This window comes from Trematomus bernacchii, unplaced genomic scaffold (genome assembly GCF_902827165.1).
Source record: "Trematomus bernacchii unplaced genomic scaffold, fTreBer1.1, whole genome shotgun sequence".
Classification (NCBI taxonomy): Eukaryota; Metazoa; Chordata; class Actinopteri; order Perciformes; family Nototheniidae; genus Trematomus; species Trematomus bernacchii.
Window position 1 is genome coordinate 4,548,130 of NW_022988097.1, and position 21,738 is coordinate 4,569,867.

General features: G+C 41.6%; 2 protein-coding genes across 4 annotated transcripts; both read left to right on the forward strand.

Annotated features, from left to right (window-relative positions):
- The first annotated feature begins 4,187 nt into the window (after nt 1-4,187).
- Nucleotides 4,188-11,136, forward strand: lpar4 (lysophosphatidic acid receptor 4). Its single transcript, XM_034121377.1, has 3 exons — nt 4,188-4,470; nt 8,709-9,492; nt 10,041-11,136. Exons 2-3 carry the CDS (start codon nt 8,917-8,919, stop codon nt 10,527-10,529), a joined length of 1,065 nt encoding a protein of 354 aa, XP_033977268.1. The 5' UTR covers nt 4,188-4,470; nt 8,709-8,916; the 3' UTR covers nt 10,530-11,136.
- A 3,164-nt stretch (nt 11,137-14,300) lies between these two features.
- Nucleotides 14,301-19,861, forward strand: p2ry10 (P2Y receptor family member 10). 3 transcript variants are annotated; one of them, XM_034121375.1, is made up of 4 exons: nt 14,301-14,796; nt 16,710-16,956; nt 17,161-17,341; nt 18,319-19,861. In XM_034121375.1, the coding sequence occupies exons 2-4, from the start codon at nt 16,772-16,774 to the stop codon at nt 19,210-19,212; spliced, it is 1,260 nt and encodes a 419-aa protein (XP_033977266.1). In that variant the 5' UTR covers nt 14,301-14,796; nt 16,710-16,771; the 3' UTR covers nt 19,213-19,861. The 3 variants fall into 3 exon arrangements, with proteins under 3 accessions (XP_033977266.1, XP_033977267.1, XP_033977264.1); XM_034121376.1 differs by having other exon boundaries at nt 14,301-14,781; nt 16,717-16,956; XM_034121373.1 differs by having other exon boundaries at nt 14,302-14,796; nt 16,717-16,956.
- Nucleotides 19,862-21,738: the final 1,877 nt, after the last annotated feature.

Sequence of the window (21,738 nt, forward strand, 5' to 3'; positions counted from 1 at the left end):
TCCAACCTTGCTTTAGATGGGAAAACCCCCAGAAAAGCCTTTAACAGGGAGACAAAACAGCAGAAACCTCAGGAAGTGCAAATGACAAGGGATACTTCCCTGAGGGGACACAGACTCGCATTTGGATGGTGTGTCTACAAATGATCAACATAATAAAATTACAAGTGAGACTGTCTCTCGCTATGGGATGTTAATTTGCTCTCTAATGTCAACAAGCACTTAATCTAAGTTTAAACGACTTCAATGTGTCAAATGTGTTTAGAACACTTCAAGGCTGAAGAAGTACCAGATCCCATAATATACTGCATTGTAACCTAAACGGGAACAACCAAGCGGCAAACTCTGGGGCAGAGCCGGGAGGCCAATAAGGAAGTGCCACAAACTGCAGTTCATCTATTGGCCGATAGGCGATGACTGCAGAAAGGAGCAATTTCCATAGACCCCCATGTTAAAATGCCCAACTTTACAACAGAAATAAATATGTTTCTACCCCTGGATGGAATAAAAATTATTCGGGATATAGTTAGATTCCACCTTCATGATTATGAATTGGTGAGTGAATTGTTTCATAACGCGACCCTTTTATTTATATTAGGTCTTAACGTCTTTGCATAAATTAGGGTGTGGTCACCTTGAGTGACAGGTCTCTGCAGTCACTGCTGCTTCTAGCTTTCGGTCTCTCTGCTAGTAGCTCCGTTAGCTCAGTATGCTCCAGGATGCTACAGGGGCTCAGCTGCGAGGCTGATCCTGTGAACACAACTTGAACTCGTTGATGTGTTTGCTGTGTTGGTGCCTGGTGGAGTATTCTTCATTTAAATATCGGACTTATCTTATGGCTCTGCGGTTAAAACAGACCGTCCCTGAATGCAGTTTCTTCGGTAAGTGAAATTCAAGCACTTTATTTCTTACTGGTCTTTTTATTCAGCTAACGAGCGAGAGGAAGCTACATCTTTGCTAACGATGCTATCCGTAGCATACAAGTTAAAACATATTAGAGAAGTGTAAAATATTAAGAAGGATTATACTGTAGAACAAACGGCTTCTGTGTGAGGTTGGTAAAATAAGGTCATGCTCGTACATTAGTTAGTTTGCTAGTTAGGTAACTGTATGCATTGATATTGTTGATTTCAATTCGCTATGCTCGACGATGCAGACAGCTAGCGTTACAGTAGTGTTGAAGTCCAGCGTACTGTATAGGAGATTAACCTCACTATAAGATCTGTGTATCTGAAAAATATGAATCTCACATTTCCAGATGGTTCCAGAAATAACGTTAACGTAGATATTGCAATAGAGAGGCGAAGTCACGCCCATCTACTTCCGGTCCATGGGACCTTATTTCGGAAAAATTATGTAATGAAGTCAATGGAGAGAGAAAACTTATCTTTCGATCCCGTTTGAATTACTCATAATGTTTGTCAATCTTAAAAAATCATTTCCATGTAAAAAAAGTCACAGTTTGTCTTAAAACTGTTGAAATATAAGACTATGAAAAATACGCAACTAGAAAGACTACAAATCCCAGAGTCGCGTAAGTGATGTCATAATTGTTTTCCTCCACTAAATATAAGAGATCAGAATCAGAATCAGAATCAGAAACAGGTTTATTGCCAGGTAGGTTCGCACATACTAGGAATTTGACTTGATGTCATGGTGCATACACAAAATATAAAAAACAAGAAATCTAATATAAAACACAACATCTTTTACACCGTAATAAAATAAAATACAGTTAAATAGCAATACAAATTAAATAAAGCAGTCATTTACATGGAAATAGAATGCTATGAAGGAATTTTAGAATATAAACTATGAAATGTGAAATAAGAATATGTGCATCTAGGAGTAACTATGAACATTGTGTGCATTAATGTAATGCATATAGTCTATGATGTGGCAGAAGTAAAGATAGCTAAGATAACTTTAACAATATGCCTGTGTGCTTTGTACCAGGTTGTAATCATAACGGCAATGGGTCTTACTCGTTCTTTCGCTTCCCTTCTGATGAAAGGACCAGGAGTGGCTGGCTGGATCAAGTTAGCTACCTAGCTAGTAGCAAGCACGTTAGTTAGCATTACAGCCGGCTTAGCCTTGTCATTTTTATTAGCCTTAACATGAAGTAACATTAAGTTAACCAAAGTGTTAAACAGTAGAGTAGTAGTCATATTTCGTGAACCCTTTGAAGAGTACTGTCACACCGGTGTGATCATTCTATAATACACCTTTACGCTCGGATGCCCCCAAGGGAGACATGCTAACGCTACATTAGCATCGGCGATCTTGTATTACTTCATGCTATCTGCACAAATGGTTAACATTGAACATTAAAAAGATCAGGCAGTTCAGGGAGAATCGAAGGAAGGCAGGCAGGCAGCTTTGCATGACATTCTTCTGGACGTGTTTCATTGTGGTGATAGTGAGGGTAGTCAATCCCTTGTTTGGCAAGACAGTAGTGACGGCCATCTTGGTGACGTGTGTTGTTGTGCGAGACCAGAGATGTAGTTCATTGAGCGGTTTCACACAAAAAAAGTCTTACTTCACGGTTTTACGGCAAAACATTTTTATTTTCACTTGCAAAATTATCTTTTAAATTGACAAACATCATATGTGTAATTTGTGGCACATTTCAAACTGGATCGAAAGATAACGTTTCTCTCGCCATTGACTTCAATACATAATTTTTCCGAAATAAGGTCCCATGGAGGTCCACCGGAAAGGGAGGGACTTCGCCTCTCTATTTGGATCAGGCTGGAGCAGGCGGGAGTTGGACTCTGACGTCACTGTCGAGCCGTTAGTGGCCGACACCGCCTACTTTAGGCTTCTCGGCAACTCTGCAGAATCCTATGTTTGACGTCGCGGACACTACTGTACATCCATTTATATATACAGTCTATGGGAACAACATCTAAATTAAGAATTTCAATATGTTATTTTCCATGACTCTCTTTCCAAGCCAGAAACCAGAGAAGAATGTCTTAAACTTGCAATGTCATTTAGTACAAACAAAGTCAGGAGCTGCTCTATAGACAATAAATGGGCGAATATTTTTTTTAATCCAAATTATTATTTTTTTTACAGTGTCTCAGTTCTGAAACAGAACATGTATCAATACACTCTAAACGTACCCTTGGGTGCTATCATCTATAACATTTTCCCAATTCCTTTTCAATGGAGCAGCTGCACACTTATACTTGAAGACAAGATCACAAATGTGACTTTCAGCACACTAGTTTTTTCAATTTGGGAGAGAGAATTAATATTTGGGATTTATTTAGACCATAGACATAACATGCAAGCTTTTTGAAAATGTGTATAGTACTCCTTTATTTTATAATAATGTAGGCTATGGTTGGTTATATTTTGACTTCTGTGAGTTTAATCTGAATTTACAAAGAAAGTAATGACAATAGGATTTTAATTACTTATTTTGACCACCATTGCAATGACGATACGATTCACGATATTGGAAGGATTGATCATTATTGCATCCTTATCTCTTTATCTTTGAAGGATATATTTAAAATGATCATAGTGTGACTTTTTAGGAGGACCTGTATCTGTATGTAGAAATATATTTTATTAAGTCCGTAGAATAGGATTTGAAAGCGCAATACTTAATTCAGATACAGTAAGTTGTAACAAATATTTCCCCAACATTTGAATGTTGCACTACTGCACTGAAAAAACTGAAACGTCGACTTTAATCAAATGTACAGTATTAAGTCAACAGATTTCACATAACTGTATTAGGTTAGTTGAAAGCAATAATATTGAGTTGAACTAAACAAAATATGGTCCAACTTAATATTATTGATTTTAACAAACCTAATACAGCTTTGTAAAATGTGTTGACATAATACATTTATCTAAATTCAACGTTTCATTTTTTTCAGTGTTTCAGAAAAAAGGCTAATAATGTAAAACACCCACGTTTAGTGTAAGTACCTGCATTTACCGTGAATGACACAGCAGAAATGCCTGTTATCACCATAGACTGTATGGTTATCACATTAACTGTGATGTGATGCTGAGGTTTGTATTATAAAATAAAAGTTTGATTATTTGAGCTCCAGTTGATGACACCATCCTGTGTGTCCCCCTTCCCGTAATCCCCTATTCACCCCCCCCCCCCCCCGCCCCCCCACATTGCCCAGCCGAGGTGCTATTGTCTCGTTTCCTGTGGCCGTGCAAGCTGCTCCACTCTGAGATGCTGCCCTCATTTCAGGCGGACGGACGGAGAGACGTCGTGAGGATTAATTGAACAACTCAAGAGTTTTGCTACGTTAACTAGCTTAAAATTGGTTTCGTGACTCCTTGGTGTTAGTTTGGGACAGCTGGAAACTAAAACATTGAGCAGCACCACAACATTTGAGAGGGAAAAGTATGGAGTTTCTCTTTTGACAGCTGCGCCGCTGCACTGACAAACATCAGGGACCGGGAGGTGAGCTGTCACCATCCACTCCGCTGCCAGTAAGTCCGCACAAATACTGTCTGTGTAGAGTTGAAAAATATGTTTTGTCTTTAGTTGAACAATAAAACAATAGCAGTTGTGTAGATAAAAGAAATAGCAACACAATTGAATTACAGCAGTTGTAACGAGCTGACAAAAAGCAGCTACAGGCTGCAAAGAGCTCAGATTTACTGTGTGTGACAGGTCTTTGAACTTTACACAAACTAGCTTAATACAGGCTAATGCAATACACTACACACATTATGGTCTCTGCACAGCCCTTTCAAGAGCTTTCATCAACTGTTTCCCGAAGAATTTAACGTTCTAAATTGTAATTTAGATGTTATGTGTGTCATACGGTTTAACTCGCAAATATTACTCTGAATTACAGCAGTGGTGGAAAGTTATCGTATCCTTGAAAATTGCTACATAAGTATTAGCATCAACATTATAGTTAAAGTAAAAGTATTTAGCATGCAGAATGAAACATTTCATAATAATGTTTAATGCTGGTGCTGGATTGTTATAATTATGAGTGACGCATCAATGTCTAGGTGTTTAATGTTTAATCCGTAGATTATTTTCTCTTGTAATAGTTTGGTCTACATAAAGCAAGACAACTTTTTAAATGTGCATCCCAGTTTCTCCAAGTCCAAGTTGATGTATTTAAATGTTTTGTCGGTCCAAAGCCCAAAGATATTCACTTTAATATGATATAAAACACAGAAAAAGAGGACATCTCTATATTTTAAAGACTGATAACAGCATTTTTCCTTAAATTAATGTCAAAACAGTTGGCAATATATTTTCTGTCCATTGACTAATCTCTTATCTGACTTAAGCACCAACATGTAGTGAACTATAAGTTTACAGTTACATAAAATGTTCTGAAGTGCTGTACTTCATTTATGTAGCCTAACTAAATGTACATCGTTTTAGTCAGTCACTAAATTGCCTTAATTTTTTTTCTTTGAAGTGTCATCCATTTCTTTAAGAAATTTGGTTAATAAGCAGCAGTTTCAGCTCCAATAAGAATCAAATATTTAGCAACCTTATAAAGTAGCACTTGGAGGACTTCATATTCATGTAATCATGATATTGGTGGAGTGTCATGTAACTTGAAACACAATTCTGACAAGACCTTTCTGATTGAACACACACTCTGAACACTAACTGAATGCAGTTAAGATGTTCTGCTTGTCCTCCACCCTCCTCTCTCTGCCCTCCTCTTCCTCCTAGCATGTGAGAGAAAGGAACAGCTGGATGCGAGCTGAGCCTGAACTCGATCCGTTAGGACCAGCGGGTCCCGGAGGCCTGTTTCTGTCACTGCCACGGCCGACCCTTTAACTGTGCAGCTGTCCATGACCTGTATATGAAATCCATACACACACTCAGGTCTGAATTCCCTCAGCAGGGCTCCTAGAAATCCAAAACATGCTTCAAATGTGTCTCTGCTACTCGTCTGTAATAGAAATGGCTCTTGTTTCCTTTCACTTCCACTGTATAGCAGCCAGAGTCAGAATTGTATAGACTTGGCTCCCTGCAGGAACAACATCAGCTGAATATGAAGCCCTCACTGTCAGAGGTCCTGGGACCGAGCCACGGTACACAGAACCCTACAGTTAGTGTGTTTGTGTGTGTGTGGACTGGCACATGTAAGTGTTTGCCTGCTTGTGTGTGCACGTGGGGTAGACTCGTGCACATGTAAGTGTGTGTTTGGTGCAAAAGGGTACAGTGAGGGTATTGTGAGGATTCTTTCTGGGAGGCGTGTGAAAACGCAGTAAAGATGTCACACTGCAGCTGGCACAGGACAGCGCTGATGGACTGCTTACACTCACACTGTTGCCTTTGTGTGTGTGTCTGCGTGTGTGTGTATGATGAAAAGACCGATAAAGTGAATCTTTCCAGACACACTCAGGGTTTTTTACACAGGATCCCAAAAGGCTGACCACCTCCACTGCTGCTTAAGTTGTGTTGCGTAACACAAGATAAGGCCAGCTTGTTAAATCGGGTGCTGTAGGGATTTGGAATGGCAGTCCCATAAAGTTAGAGGAATTGGGGGAGAGATTCTTAAAGAAAGATCAAATAATGGTCAAAATCAATGCACCAGAGGCAGAGATGTCCTCAGTTTTTTTTACTTTAACGGAGGTCCAAAAATGCTGGATTTCCTCAACGGTCTTTAATAAAACCCTCTCCCTGCCTGGTTCACAGACAGTCTTCAAAATGTTCATCTTCACTTTTTAAACAAGGCTAATTAAATGGAAATAGGAAAACCTTGATAAAAACTTGAGATTTCTTTCCAGTTTGGAGTGACATAGAAGTGGTGGAGTTTCCTTTCCTCAGCTAGTGGAGCCTCGCAGATGGGGGTGCTGCAGCCCCCTCAGCACCCCCCCCTTCCCGCATCCATTCGCGATGTCTCGCTGTCTCGCAGACCCCACGCAGCAAGCAGGAAATGAACCCAGCTCACACTGTCCCCTCCTCACAGCAGCGAGCCGCGCAACGTCCCGCCAACACGGCACCCAGACCCCACGCAGCATTCTCACCTGTTTGTCATTACTGGTGTAATTTTCTGGTTGCTAACGCCATTGTAACATATAATCACTGATGTTCCGCTGTAACGGTGGTGGACTCATCAGAACAGAGTGGGCGAGCTGACCAATCAGAGCACACTGGGCTCACAGGGAGGGGGGGGGCAGGAGCTCCAACAAGCCGTTTAGGACAGAGTGAATACACGTACTATACAGAGATGCTGTATGAGAAACCAATGTGAGTTTGGAACATTGCACAATACAAATCTATTCTAGTAGACCTCAACAATGGAATTATGATCAGTAGAAATGGCCATGACATGGGACCTTTAATGCAAAATGTTACATATTATACTTTAACAATTTCACAAAGTTTGTCCAATACTGTATCAATTGTTTTGCACATGCATTTGTGTTTGAGAAGTTTTGTTGTTTTTTTAATCATGAAGAATTGCTCATTATAAAACCTGCAATAAACATGTGTACACTTCCGAGATACACACATTACGTTTATTGGGGTTGTAGAATATAAAACAGCACATTGGGATTGAGATAACTAATTCTCAACAATCTAGTTCCTGCTCTGACATCACACACACCCACACAAATATTTAGCTACGAGTAAATGACTAGAAAATGTCCTTCACAATGTCAAATCATTTTCATTGTTCATATTTGACAACACAACTATTGTGTATGAGGACAACACTGCTTGGTGATGGTGGGAGCAGTTCTGCAAAGCTTTTGTACCAAACCAGCATACTGACTTATTTACTTCATCCAGTTGGAGCTTAGCCGTTATAGCGGTTTGGAGTAAATTTTATAACTGGGCTCTTTAACACCGGCTCATGAATGAATGCTGCTGATTTGACCTCCTCACTTACAGTACTGTATCTGTAAGCAGTTACCTCTCACAGTTGTGATGACAGCCTGAGTGCTGCATGCCACACTGCCCTGTGAACGAGAGCCCTGATGACGGATAACACTTTATTTATACTGACGGATAACACATGCACTGCAAAGGCACACTGACAAACATGCAAATAAACTGAATGCTCCAGGCATACCAACATTTGAAATGGACTAAAAAAAAACTTTTTATAATATCAAGCATTTATAATATGTTTTTATTCTTACCAAATGCCCTCCCGCTTCTACAAATTGTGTTTTCGATTGTCTGCTCCATTGATTGTCTGTATAATAATGAATTGATTTGTCAAATAAAACATTTTAATAATTTTCACCAAAATGTGTATGGCATACAATCTAAATTATTCTTTCTAAATGCATTTGATTGTATGCCATACAAATGTTGTAATTGGTCAAAATTATTATTATCTTTTGTATTCGACTAATTCAATTCAATATGTATACAGTCAATCAATGAAACAGACAATTGAAAACAATATTAGTAGAAGCAGGAGGTCAGAAAGCATAGCTTATGCAGAAAATAGCCCTCCAGTTGGTAACTTTATGGGAATTGCAGATTGTCCATTTATCCTAAAACTCTGGCTCGAACATAATTGTACATTCACGATTCAATCATTTAAAATTCACACTGTTGAATAACACGGTATAAATCTGACACATCTAAATACACTATGTATTTTCCTGAGTGGCTAAAGGCTTACACATCCACCATATGCTTCGTCTTATGGACTTGTTTACTTCTCGTGTCTGAAACTTTTATAGTGAGGAAGTGACCGTGTGTTTTCCTCTTCTCTCCACAGGATGACTGAGCGGCCCTGCAGTCCTGCATCCTGACTGTCTCTGCCTCTGTTTGTGTGTCTGAATGTCCACCATGACTTGGAGGAGACTTGTCTGGTGGAGCCCCTGCTGACACCCCGTCCCCACATATCCACCTCGACCGGCCCCTTTCCTGAAACCTTTGGTGTACCACTTTTCTCTGGAGCCCCCCTCTCTGTCTAAGCTGTCACCATGGCTAGCCTGGTGCTCAATGAGACCGGAATGGAGGACTGCGGCATTGACGACTCCTTCAAGTACAACTTGTACTCGGTGGTCTACAGTGTGGTCTTTGTCTTGGGCCTGATCACCAACTGTGCCGCCCTCTTTGTGTTCTGCTTCCGGATGAAGATGAGTAACGAGACCACCATGTTTATGACTAATTTAGCATTATCCGACTTGGTGTTTGTCTTCACGTTGCCATTCAAGGTCTTCTACAATGTTAACCGCCATTGGCCCTTTGGAGACGGACTGTGTAAGGTATCAGGAACGGCCTTCATCACTAATATCTACGGCAGCATGCTCTTCCTCACCTGCATCAGCGTGGACCGCTTCCTGGCAATCGTCTACCCTTTCCGCTCGCGCTCCATCCGCACGCGCAGGAACGCAGCGCTGGTGTGTGCCGGCGTGTGGCTCACCATCGTCGGAGGAGGAATATCGGTGACCTTCTTCTCCACCATTAACAGCAACAACAAAGCCACCACCTGCTTCGAGGGCTTCTCCAAGAGCACCTGGAAGAACTACCTGTCCAAAATCACCATCTTCATCGAGGTGAGTCCCCGACAGTCAGACATAATACCATAAACACGAGAGACGCACCGATGGCAATATCCTCGGCCGATTCTGATTCCTGATTTTTTTAAGTTTGACCGGCTGATTTTCTTTCTTTCCAGTTAATTGAGAAAGCATGCACACATTTTTTTTTAAACCTTTCCTTTATTTAAACATTCTGATTCAATTCATGATAAAATATGGACTATATAAATATACTTATTCTCCAGCAGACCCTTAACACAAATATTTTTACATTTGCATCTACCCTAGCATTGCAACGGTAAACATGTGGTTACCCACCAACAGCTGCTTGGGTGTGGCTGTTAAGTAACTGTCTATGTACGTGTCTGACAAAAAAAACGCAAATATGATTTTGGTCACCGTTCATGGCCAAAAAACTGACAACTTGAAAGTTTCAATTGTCCGCTGAAGGATTTATGCATTTATGAATAGACACCATGTATACACTTTCTCTATTAAGCTAACCAGAGACAAAGCTTTAATGTTTTTCTATTTTTAAGTTAAGTTTCTTCTTTAATTCCCAGATTGTGGGCTTCCTTCTTCCCCTCCTGGCCAACTTGGTATGTTCCTCGCTTGTTCTGCGGACACTTCGGCGTCCGATGACTGTTGGCCGCGGCTGTAACAGCAAGAAACGTGTCCTGCGGATGATTTTGGTCCATCTGGGCATCTTCATCATCTGCTTCGTCCCTTATAACTCCATCCTCTTCCTGTACGCCCTGGTGCGGACCCAGGCCCTGGCTAACTGCGCTGTGGAGCGCTTCGCCCGAACTCTTTACCCCATCACTCTGTGCCTGGCCTGCCTCAACTGCTGCCTGGACCCCGTGGTCTACTACTTCACCTCGGAGAGCTTCCAGAAAAGCCTGACCATGGGAGGCAAAGGGTCCGGCTCCCGACACGAGAGCATCCCTCGCAGCGACAACGAGACGCAGGACGCCGCACACACTCTCCCCAGAGACACACACACGGCGGCCAGTAACGGGAAGGATTCGAAGATGTCTGAGAGTCAGTTCTGACTCAGCATGGCAGACGGAAGTTAAAAGATGGACGGTGTGGGTTTGACGGGAGCCCTGCATTTTTGAAAACAAAGCGATCAGCTGTTTGGTCCTGGAAGTGACACATAACTCAGCAGATTAGTTAAGTCCTGAGGTAAATCCTGAGGTATGGCCTGGGCTTTACGGATTAATCCAGCACTGGAGAGCAGAGGAATGTATCTGTGTGTGTTTATTATGAGAGAACACTACGGGGATCAGAGTCCCAGCCACACCAGGACTATTGTGCAGAGACACGCAGGGCCTCTGAGAGAGACTGCAACACATCATCACTCAGGCTTAACACACAAACACTCACAAATGCACTGGATTGTGGAGAGAATGGAGATTGTCATTAGCATTGTTGAAACATGCTGTTTAGTACTTTTGTAACACACTGAGCCCTTAAGTTGTATTGTTATAAAGTTGAAGCTTTCGCAGCACAATATATCATTTTAGACATTAATGTTGTGGCACTCTTTAGTGTGGTGAGACCCACTGTTATTGTAACACAGCAGCGCGCTGAACTACTGAGTTAAATGTGTCTCATGTTGAAGTTCGAGGCCATTAAATGTCTGTTTTGAATAACTTTCATGGCTGTATTTATTATTTCTGTCCCCAGCCCTATGCCTTTTGGTTCGGTCAAACGCATTACGAACTGGCCTTTGTCAGCGTGACTGGAGGTTTTGATTTGACCCCGTGGAGGAGTTTTTTTTCTACTCCATGTCTTCGTTTACATCAAGTAACCAGAGCGGTCTTGTTCTCTAACATAGGGCGGCTCTGATCCGGTGGAGGACCTTGGCCTGTTTGCTGTGTCACAGGCCAAATGCTTATTATGACTGGAGCAATGGTCCATTGTTTGCCTCTGAATGAGCTCTCTCTGTCTTAATCTGGCCTCAGACTGCAGATCTGCTCCGTAAGTCTCTTACAGTCAGCAATGTGCACACACACTCCAAAGTACGGACAAACACTGTTGACTAAAAACCCAAAATCATCGTGTTACGCTGCACGTAGAGCATAAACAGTAATCCAAGAGTTTGCTGAGATTGCTTTTTATTTGGCAATAATACTTTCATATAAAATACCTTTATTTGGAGTCAGTACATAACGCTTGTTTCAAGCCGTGCAACACTGGGACTAAGCGCAACACCAGCAGTTAAAGCAACAATTCAATCAAATCATTGTAAGGAGAAACGTTTTCGTCTACAAATCCAGGTCAACTTTAGTGAACTGTGACCTGCCAACTTAGCATATTTGACCTTGAAAGTCCAGGATGAAGAAAAACATCCATAGCCAATTAGCATGTAGCACCCTCCACTTGTATTTCATTCAGAGAGTGATGAGACAAGAGTCAGAACAAGTATTTATTTTGAAAAAGCTTTCCCCATTAGCAGCCTTAAAAAGCTTGCTAACTAGCTTAGCATGTTCCCAGCTTTGTTGTGGTCTAGCCTTTAAAGGTGACATTGCATTGAGCTACTGTAAAGACCAGCATCTGGGTCCTGCATACATCAGATGACATGATGTTAGTACATGATGTTAGTACAAGATGTGTATCCATTCTTTCATAGAGCTATGCAGAGTCAGAGATGCATGGCCTTACTTGGGACAGCCATAAGGCTCTATACCTTAAGCAGGGATTTGCAAGAGAGAGACTGTAAAGAGAGAAAATCAATCCAGCAGGCCTCTCTCAGTTTGAGTGATGTGAACATGTGCATCCCGCAGCAGGGAGACAACAGTAGATGGAGTCTTCTGGGATTTGGAGTCAAGGGTAGCAGAGAGGACAGCAAGAGTGGGAGTGTAGAAAAGTATGCAAGATCTAGCCTTTACCCCTCGAGTGGTTCATGTAAAGAATGTGCTGAAATATTGCAACAGAAGACGTGTGTCCTTTAATGGAGCAATCTGCATACTGAAGGAAGAGTGACAAAAGAATATAGGCCTCCTCTGACCTCTAGTGGCCATAAGTCAGAAAACACCAGAATAGAATAAATGAAGAAGTAGAAGGCCCAATTCCAAACCAAACCCTACCCACTCCCACTCCCACTCCGTGAGGGAGTGGACTCTGTCTGTAGTCACACTCGCAGCTGAACGAGGCTCCCTTCTTTCAGGTGGAGGGTTTAAATACAGCGACAAGCTTTGGAACAAACTCCCCTCCCTCCGGCAGAAACAGGAAACTTTTCGTAAAACATTTTTCAAATCAGCAATTTTAATAATACATGATAACTAAAATAAAACTCAAAAAATCTTTAATAGCGTTTCTTTTTTTGTAAACCTTTTTTTGTTTTAAAATCGGATGTTTATAAGCTGCTTGGTTTTAGCAACAGTGCCTGTAAATGAAACTTTATAATCAAATTGACATGTTAACAATTTTCTACAGTACACGTATGATCCTAGGTAAATACAAAGAGGTAAAAAAAATGAGGTAACATCAAGTTGTTAACATCTGTTTGACGATATGAATTGTCTATCTTGTTTTGCGTAGTTTACCAGTAGCCTTAATGTTTCCACGGAACTATTTGTAAACAGCATCAGGTGCGATGCAGACTCGTTTTTGGAGGGCTTGATAACCCACTACCCATTGCTTCCCCTCCACACTTGTTGGATTGGAACGGCACCTAATGTGGTGATGTAGTGTGTAGGGGTAGGGTGTAGGGAGCGGTTTGGAATTGGGCCGAAACATTTAAATAAACACATTAGGCCCGAAATACACACACATTCATAAATGCATGTATTAATTGAGAGGTGTCAGATTGAACAGGCTGCTTTAGTCATGCGCCTAGGGAGGTAGGGGGTTCTGTGCCTTGCTCATTGACACCTCGGCAGTGCCCAGCAGGTCAAATGGTACCTCTATCAGTCAACTATACCTATATCTTGGTAGGTGCGGAGACTTGGAACAGTGACCATCCTGTGATTGCCGCCACAAATCGTTAACCGTGATGTTTTTTTTTCTTTCTTCAACATCAGCCTGCCCTGGCTCTTTAATATTGAACTGTGTGTAGAGTGGAAACCACACAGTGGCAGCACAGGAAGCTCCAAAAGCAACACCTGTGTGTTTGGCACATACCTGTGAACCTCTGAGCAAGCCATTTTCTCTGGGTGTGACACGTGTACAGCATGGTGTGACACTAACAGGATGGATGAAACCGCTGCTGTTCGGTTGAACTATGGGTTGACATCCGGAGAAAACAGATGCCACACAACTTAAAACCAAAGATGGTTGAAAAAACAAGTTCAAAGGGTCACAGGACTAAGGGTACTAATACTAATGTATACACAATCTACAATACACACATATACTCCTGCATTTACTAGGTCACTTGCAACATTCTCTGCAATATTTAGCATATATTTATTTATTTTCCTGACATATAGTTTACTTCATCTGCATTACATGCACATTGGTCTGCAACATAATGCACTATTGTATTCTAATCTATTTTACTGTTTCCTTTTCTTTATTTTATTTGTATTTTATAATCTGTTTTATGTCCTATTTAACTATGTTGCAATGTTGCAGGAGCTTGGGACTTAAGATTTGCAATGCCAATTCTACACTATAGCTACTGTGCATATGACAATGAAGCTTCTTAATCTTGAATTGAAATCTACTTTACAAAATTAATGCTTTGAAGCACCACCATTTATAAAAAAAGGAAGTGTAGAATCTGATAAGGGAAGAGAACTATTGCATTTGTATCTGCAAACATCACAGCATGAGAGAAAGAGAAAGTGTTTAGACGGTTAGACACGAACTGCATGCCCTCACACACTCGACATACAGAGGGAAGAAGAACTAACATCTGCCATGTTTTGGATTCACAACTTTACAAGGGCTGTCATTTTGCATTCTTCACCACACACTCCACCACCATCTCACTGTGTGCCCAATAGTGTGTGTGTCTCAAGTTGCTAGGGGCCGAGTGATGTCACAGACGGTAGCGTGAGGTCAGAGCTTCCCCTTATAACCTACACAGAGAACAGACCAGACTTCACAGCCGCGTATCTCAACATATCTGAGAAAGAACCCACAGCGTTGGCAGACGTGCTCACATGCAAAGGTCTCTGCTGCTGTGGTGTGACAGGAAGGTTTGCTGCTGACCCTGTTTGCTGCTGCACAGCTCCGAGGGAGAGGCAGTGCGTCAGTCTGCTGTTTACAGTGAAGTGTGAAGCTGCTGCATGCGGTCGCTGGCAGTTGCTCCTGAATCTGACCTCTCATCTCCGTCCACGCTGATCCTTTAAGGTGACGACAGAGAAGGTAATCAGAGTTTGTGCTTAGAGAAAAAGTCATGCTGCTGTGCTTTGCCTGTGTTTGTTGTTTTAAAGCCATGCCTCACATTCTGCTGATGATAGGAGAGTTGGTATTGAATGTTCATAGTTTAAGTTAGTGCATTTCTGCATTTAGGTGTAAAATGTTGAAATAAGATACTTGTATTTTGTCTCTGTTGTGGTAACTTTATATTACATCAGCACTATTTTAAGTGTCATCTGGGATTTTAAGACCAAACATGAGAAATATATCAAATGTGCTTTAAATCGGACAACGTTTCTTGCACAGCAATGTAGAGAAGATGCAAATCCCCAATTGATCCCCTTAAAATCCTTAAAATCCTGCATGCTACTTACTTAAATTCAGATCCGAGGGTGTGCTTTGTGTAACTCATAACTGTACAGGTAGTGTGAGGGCATCTATTGGCTGACTGCTGCAGACTGATAGCACCATCACCCAATAGGAGTCAAGAAGTGATAAGTTGTGAAAGTAACAGTAAAGCAAAAAAAACTGTCGCCGTTTCTCTCTTCCCCCTCTGGGGCCGGCAGAGGAAGGGTGTGGCGTCGTCTTGATGGCAGAAGGAAGGGCGATGGTTCAGTGATAAGCAGTTAATGCTTCGTTCTGCTTCCACACATTTCCTGCTGCAATCTTAGGCCAGACAGAGACATCTCTGATTTATTGCACTCTGTATCAGTATGATTCATAACCCTGGTTAATCTGGCATAAAGCCGCCACTTAGCTATATCAAAAAAAAAAAAAAAAAACATGTACATGTACTGTTACATTTGTGAATACAGGAATTTGACGTATTTATATTATAAAGACTTTCTAATAGGCAGTACGTTTCACCTATTGACTTTATTAATATTTGAAAAAACATTCAGCTATGAGCCATCACTTGGCTGCTGTTTATCATCCATCAATAGGACTACATGCTTTTAGTTTGTAGCTCTTTATTTTAAAAGGATGCTCATTCCAATGCACTGTTGGACCTCAACGTCAGGGCCAAAATACATATATTTCCAACTGCACCTATGGTGGATAGTTGGAAAACTCCTTTACTATGTCGTAGTATATCTTACAGTATGTATATGAGTTATATACAGTATATGACTATAACTGTATATTTAACAATAGAGTGATGGCTTTTTAGAAAGTGAAACCCATAACCACCCCTTTATTCATGGCATCCTCACACATGAAACTGCAGACATGACCCCGCATACTTTCTGTCTGCATTTGAGAATCAGTTGCTTAAAAAAAGGAACGGGCTCCAGATGCGCTGCAGCCCTTTTACAGAAGGATAGTGACCTAACAGTTAATTGGGAGGGTCTTCCTGACTAACTGAAGATGAAACTAAGAAATGGGAAACGGTAACTGACCTTAGGGTTGGGTTGGGTCGAAATGATTCTGTTCCTCTGACAAGCCACAAATACCAGACTTTTTTCTTTACAACTTGGCAACCCAAGTGTGGTCCTGGTAAGGGCACCTGTAGTTTACAAATTATTTATAGATAAAGATGGCGGTCAGCAGAAAGTACAGACCACCGCCAAGTCTGTTTCCATTAGTGAAAAAGAACTGCCCCGTGATTCTGATCCACTACATAGTTGTATTGGTTAGGGTTAGGGTTAGGGCCTACAGCTCTCCACTAAGTTTCATGAAAATCAGGCCGTAATTCTGCTCAAAAGCAAACAAACCAAACAAATGTAAAAAAAATATCCTTTAAGTCGAAGGTAATTAGGACAATTTGTCAACTTATGAAGTCTTTATAAAGTGTTTCTAATCAAGAAATGGTTCCAATGAATTGGGATTTCTTTCAAAATGTTAGGTTAGAAAATAATGTGTATACTATCAATACCATGACCTGTCGACTCTACTATTTGTCTATCATGTGTTCATTGGTGATAGGATGAAGGATTGATTGGAAGAAAAGTTGTTGACACCAGTGTGTGTGAGAGACAAAATGACTCTGAATACGTCTGGAGCGTGGGAGGAGTCCCTGACCGACTCCTCCTCACGATGTGGACACAACATGACCAGCTGGGAAGAACGCATGGACACCATGTACACCTACTTCTACCTGCTGCTCTTCATCCCCGGCCTGTTGCTCAACACCACCGCCCTCTGGGTCCTCTGCAGACACATTAGGTACACACACACACGCACGCACGCACGCACACACACACACACACACACACACACACACACGCACACACACACACGCACGCACGCACGCACGCACGCACGCACGCACGCACACACACACACACACACACACACACACACACACACACACATTGAGCCTCAAACAGGCTCTGGTCATGGCTAACTCTCCTGCATGTTGCTCCACAGTAAGAAGACCAAGGCGGTGATCTTCATGATTAACCTGTCGCTGGCCGACCTGGCACACATCCTCTCTCTGCCCCTCAGGATTTATTATTACTTCACACACACCTGGCCTTTTGGACGAGGCGTCTGCTTATTCTGCTTCTACCTCAAGTACCTCAACATGTATGCCGCTATAGTGTTCCTGGTAAGCAAGAGTAAAAGAGAAAGTTATCATTGAGTAGTGCAAGGATACTAGACAGCATAGCATTGCACTAAGGGAGGCTGTGGCTCAGTTGGATAGTGCGCTGATCTTTGGACTAGGAGAGCACTGGTTCAATCCCCACTGACACGTCACTGTGTCCTTAGGCGGGGATTGCCCAGTGTATGTAAGTTGCTAAACGATATAAGCGTCTAACAAGTGACATGTAAGATTTTCACGTTTTTGTTAGGATTACCCTATTATCCGATAATACTTCTACTTTTGTTTTTCTTCAATAGCAAGATGAATATCTCAAACTCTCAGAAAGGTTTTTCTGACTCAACTATCTCAAAATATGGTTGCTTATAAAACCAAAAACAACTATATTACTAAAAAATATAAACACGAGTATCTCCAAATAGGTCAAACCCCATCCAAAACAAAACTGGACTCTTGAGGCAATGCTAAAGCTTCTCTTGGGGTTTTGAGGTATCTTGTTAATTCATTAGAACAAGAGATTTTTTTTATGTATTGAAACATCAAGTGTCATGACAGGAAGTCATTGGAGTCTCACACCTTCAATTGTCATCTCAGTGAGTGTAAAAACTGCTTTGACCATATTCAATGTGACACGAGCTGAATACTTCACACTTTTCCAGACTTTCATTTAAATTAACCAAATCAGTATAAAGTTGCCGTTGCTATTAGCTATAGCATGGCTGTATAGAAACGCTAGGTTAATGCAGGACCTCCTCTTGCACCCTAGAGAAGGCTCTCTGACTCTGATCAGTGTCTGCACTGTTTAAACTGCCTTATAGTCTGGGCTCAGCTTGTACCAGATACTTTCCACAACTTCTGCAAATGTAAACCAAAAAAGAGTGAGTCAAGATGAGCCGGTGACTCCTTTTTTCAGTTTTCCAAACACATTTACTTTCTGTGGCTCTAAATGTGTTTTTTTTATGTCATCTTCTTTTTGTTTCCAGGTGTGTATCAGCATGCAGAGGTGTGTCTTCCTTCTCAACCCGTTCTCCGCCCGCAGTTGGAGGCGGCGCTATGACCTGTTGATCAGCCTCGTAGTCTGGGTGGTGGTCGGCCTGGCCTGCTCGCCTTTCATCCTGATGCGGAGCAGCAGCTCCTCCAGCCACGCCATCAGCACACAGACAGTCTACAACATGTCCTACTCTCTGTCTGCCATTTCTACCCAGCATCCCTCAGTTTACATCAATCTCAGCAGAGGCTCCATCCCTACCAAATTGGGCTGTTTTAAAGACCTGCCCATGCGTCGCCTGTCCCCGTACCTGGCCATCACCATGATGGGCCTCGCTGAGCTTTTTGGGTTCATCATCCCTTTGACCTGCATCTGCTTCAGCTCCATCCGAATAGCCCGGTCTCTCTTCCAACAACACACCCAGGATCAGCAGAACCTGACCGGGCTCAACTCCACGGCACGCAGCCGACTCCAGTCCTTCATCTCCGACTGTCCAACGGATACTTCTCATGAAAAGCTGTCAAAGGCGGAGAAGCGGCGCGCTCTCCAGATGGTGCTGAGCTGCTCCGCGCTCTTCCTGTTCTGCTTCGCCCCCTACCACCTCAACTTCCTGCTCTACCTGCTGGTGTCGCAGGACATAGTGACCCACTGTGCGACCCGGCTGGCGGTGAGTCAGTTCCACCCGGTGTCTCTGTGCCTGGCCAGCCTGAGCTGCTGCCTCAACCCTCTGCTTTATTACTTTCTAACGGCCGAGTTCAGGCTGCACCTCACCAGGCGCAGCTCCTCCTTCACCGCCTCGCTGCTCTCCTCCCCCATCAGCTCCCCCACCGCGCGCCCCGCACCGGAGAGACTGCTGAGCATGGAGAGTAGCTGCTCAGAGAGGGAGTAGCATTCTTCAAAGATAGTCGGTTTTTTGGTAACTCTCACCATGAATACAATGCATTTTTAAACAGATTTAGAGCATTATGATATATAGCACCTTATAATTGTAATAAGCACTACATATTCATAATGCTTTATAATATTCATCATAACACATTATAAAGGATTTTATAATTACTTATAAAGTATCACAATACTTCATAACTGTTATTTGGTTGCAAGGGTCAAAGTTATTCTATAATTATCATAGTTGTAATATTTATATTTATAGGCATTATAATCTCTCTTTTAATGCATTACAATGCTATTGATAGTAACTCTAAGTGAACATATGTTGCTTAAAAGTACATTTGGAAACTCTTGGGGTATACATAGAAATATAACAACACAAGCTGTTACCACAAGTGCTCAAAGTGAAAAATATCATTACGTGTGTGAAACTAATTGATGTCTTTAACAAGTCATAACAGAAATCCAACAATGGGCTCAAAACATCCGATGATACCTGAAACAATGTATTATTTAACTGTGGCTGTATACAATGTGTTAATGAGTCAATTCGGTGTTTAATGTGAGTATTTGATGGGAATTACATTAGTTAAATGCAAATGTGCATCATTTTTCAAAAGGTTTCAGGTTTCAACATAAATGACTGTGTTTTTTAAAATACTTAACTTAAAGTGGACCTATCATGCTATATTTGAATAATATAGTGTAGGACCATACCTATATAAGGCATATTTATACTTTTTTTTTTCAAAATACCAAACAGATCATGCATTTTAGCCATGCCTCATTTCGCTCAATTTGAAAAATGTTAGCTCTGTTTTTGCAAGGGCTGATTCTGTGAGAACAGCACCACCTACTGGCCTGGCATATGTACTACAGCGTCTCCAGCGCTTTCGAACGGCAATGGCCATGGCTGTCTCCTCCTGATTGGTGGAGTTGGCCCAATAGCCGTAGCGCCACCGTCCTGACGTCAGGACAGTGTTCAAATCTGGATCAGTTTTGATCAGATCCGTTGCAGCCCCTTTTTTAGAGATTTGGGTATGGAGGAAAATAGAGAGGGTTGTGTTTTCTGACGCTTGGTGAGTTCCCTGGAACACCGGGGACACATATTCATGTATAAAAGACGTACAAAAGTGCATTTTGCATGATAGGTCCCCTTTAAAGCAAACAATGATCATTGTATCTGCCTATACATCAGAAATTCCGTAATGCACTAAAAGAGCACATGGAGTCACATTATAATTCCTTATAACAGTGATTATAATACATTGTAAAAAATAATGTAATGTATTACAACTATGATAATTATAATACAATATGATCCTTGCAAGAAACAGTGACAAGCAACTATGAAGTACTAAGTTACTTGACCTTATAAGTCTTCAAAATTATAAAATGTTTTAAAATGTGTTATTGTTGTTGTTGTAAAGTATCTATGTGTGCTTAAAACAATAATTATACAATGCTATAAGCAGATTATACCTCTTTGTAAGTTGGTTTATAAAGCATTATGGACATGGGAGTTAGAGAAAGAGTTAAAAGTCATTTCACTGAAGGAATGACACAACGGAGACAGATCATGTTGAACTTTTAACAGACTGACAAGATCCAAGTCGGGCGTTGGGATGATTTCCCGTATCTCCGCTGTCTGAACACAAACTGACCAGAAAAGCTTTGACCTCGGTGTGAAGAACCTCCCGGAGGACATGGTTATGAGGACAAACAAACCATGAAGATGAGTGTGCTTCATAATGACCCTTCACACAATATCTGATGAAATAGGATCAACGTTGCCCCAGTGTATATAAGCTACAGCGTGTTGCCTGTCTTCTGTCAAAATGCAATAACTTCAAATAAGCTATTCCCTCAATGTCAAGGCTGTGTGTAAAATGCATATGCTTGTTTTGTAAATAAAAAGCGCCTATCTTTTCTTATCTCATTGTATGGTGTTTCCGTATGGGCTTGCATAACCAGGTGCCAACTCATTTTGCCTGAACTTCCTCTCACGATGCAAAGTGGGTGAAGGCAGTTGCAGCGGTTTCGAAAACGAGTAACTGCCAGGCTCTGAGGTCGGCTTCTAACCTGAAAAGTCACCCCCTCCCCACCCCCGCAGCTCCTATTGCATCTGCTAGACTCTGGCAGATGAATGCAACCCATCTCGAAAGAAATGCCAGTTGTCTGATTCACACGACCAAAATATGTTACGCCAGGAACTGTTTATATTGTATAAAATAATGAAGATAATGTATTGGGATATATCTAAGAGAAAGACACCAAAAACAGCTTAAAAAGGCCCCCTAAAAAAGTCTGTGTCTATTTTAAGTGTGGATACTCAGTCATGGTATATAACAATCTTTTCATCTGTCATTAAAAGGAAATGCATGGCTTGTCAATGTTTCTCACAAAGGGAAAAGTTGCCATAATAGCAGAAGTAATGGTGTCAAAATTCTTGTAAACCACACCCCCGCACTCACAGGAAGCCCTGTGTGTGATGAAACCCCCAATACAGCAGAGACACAGACAG

What these genes read in the sequence shown, in the direction of transcription:
- p2ry10 (XM_034121375.1), top strand. Translation starts at nt 16,772, where the DNA reads ATGACTCTGAATACGTCTGGAGCGTGGGAGGAGTCCCTGACCGACTCC. An exon ending in GTCCTCTGCAGACACATTAG is followed by an intron (nt 16,957 to 17,160) that starts GTACACACACAC and finishes GTTGCTCCACAG; the next exon opens with TAAGAAGACCAAGGCGGTGA. An exon ending in ATGCCGCTATAGTGTTCCTG is followed by an intron (nt 17,342 to 18,318) that starts GTAAGCAAGAGT and finishes TTTTGTTTCCAG; the next exon opens with GTGTGTATCAGCATGCAGAG.
- lpar4 (XM_034121377.1), top strand. Translation starts at nt 8,917, where the DNA reads ATGGCTAGCCTGGTGCTCAATGAGACCGGAATGGAGGACTGCGGCATT. An exon ending in AAATCACCATCTTCATCGAG is followed by an intron (nt 9,493 to 10,040) that starts GTGAGTCCCCGA and finishes TTTAATTCCCAG; the next exon opens with ATTGTGGGCTTCCTTCTTCC.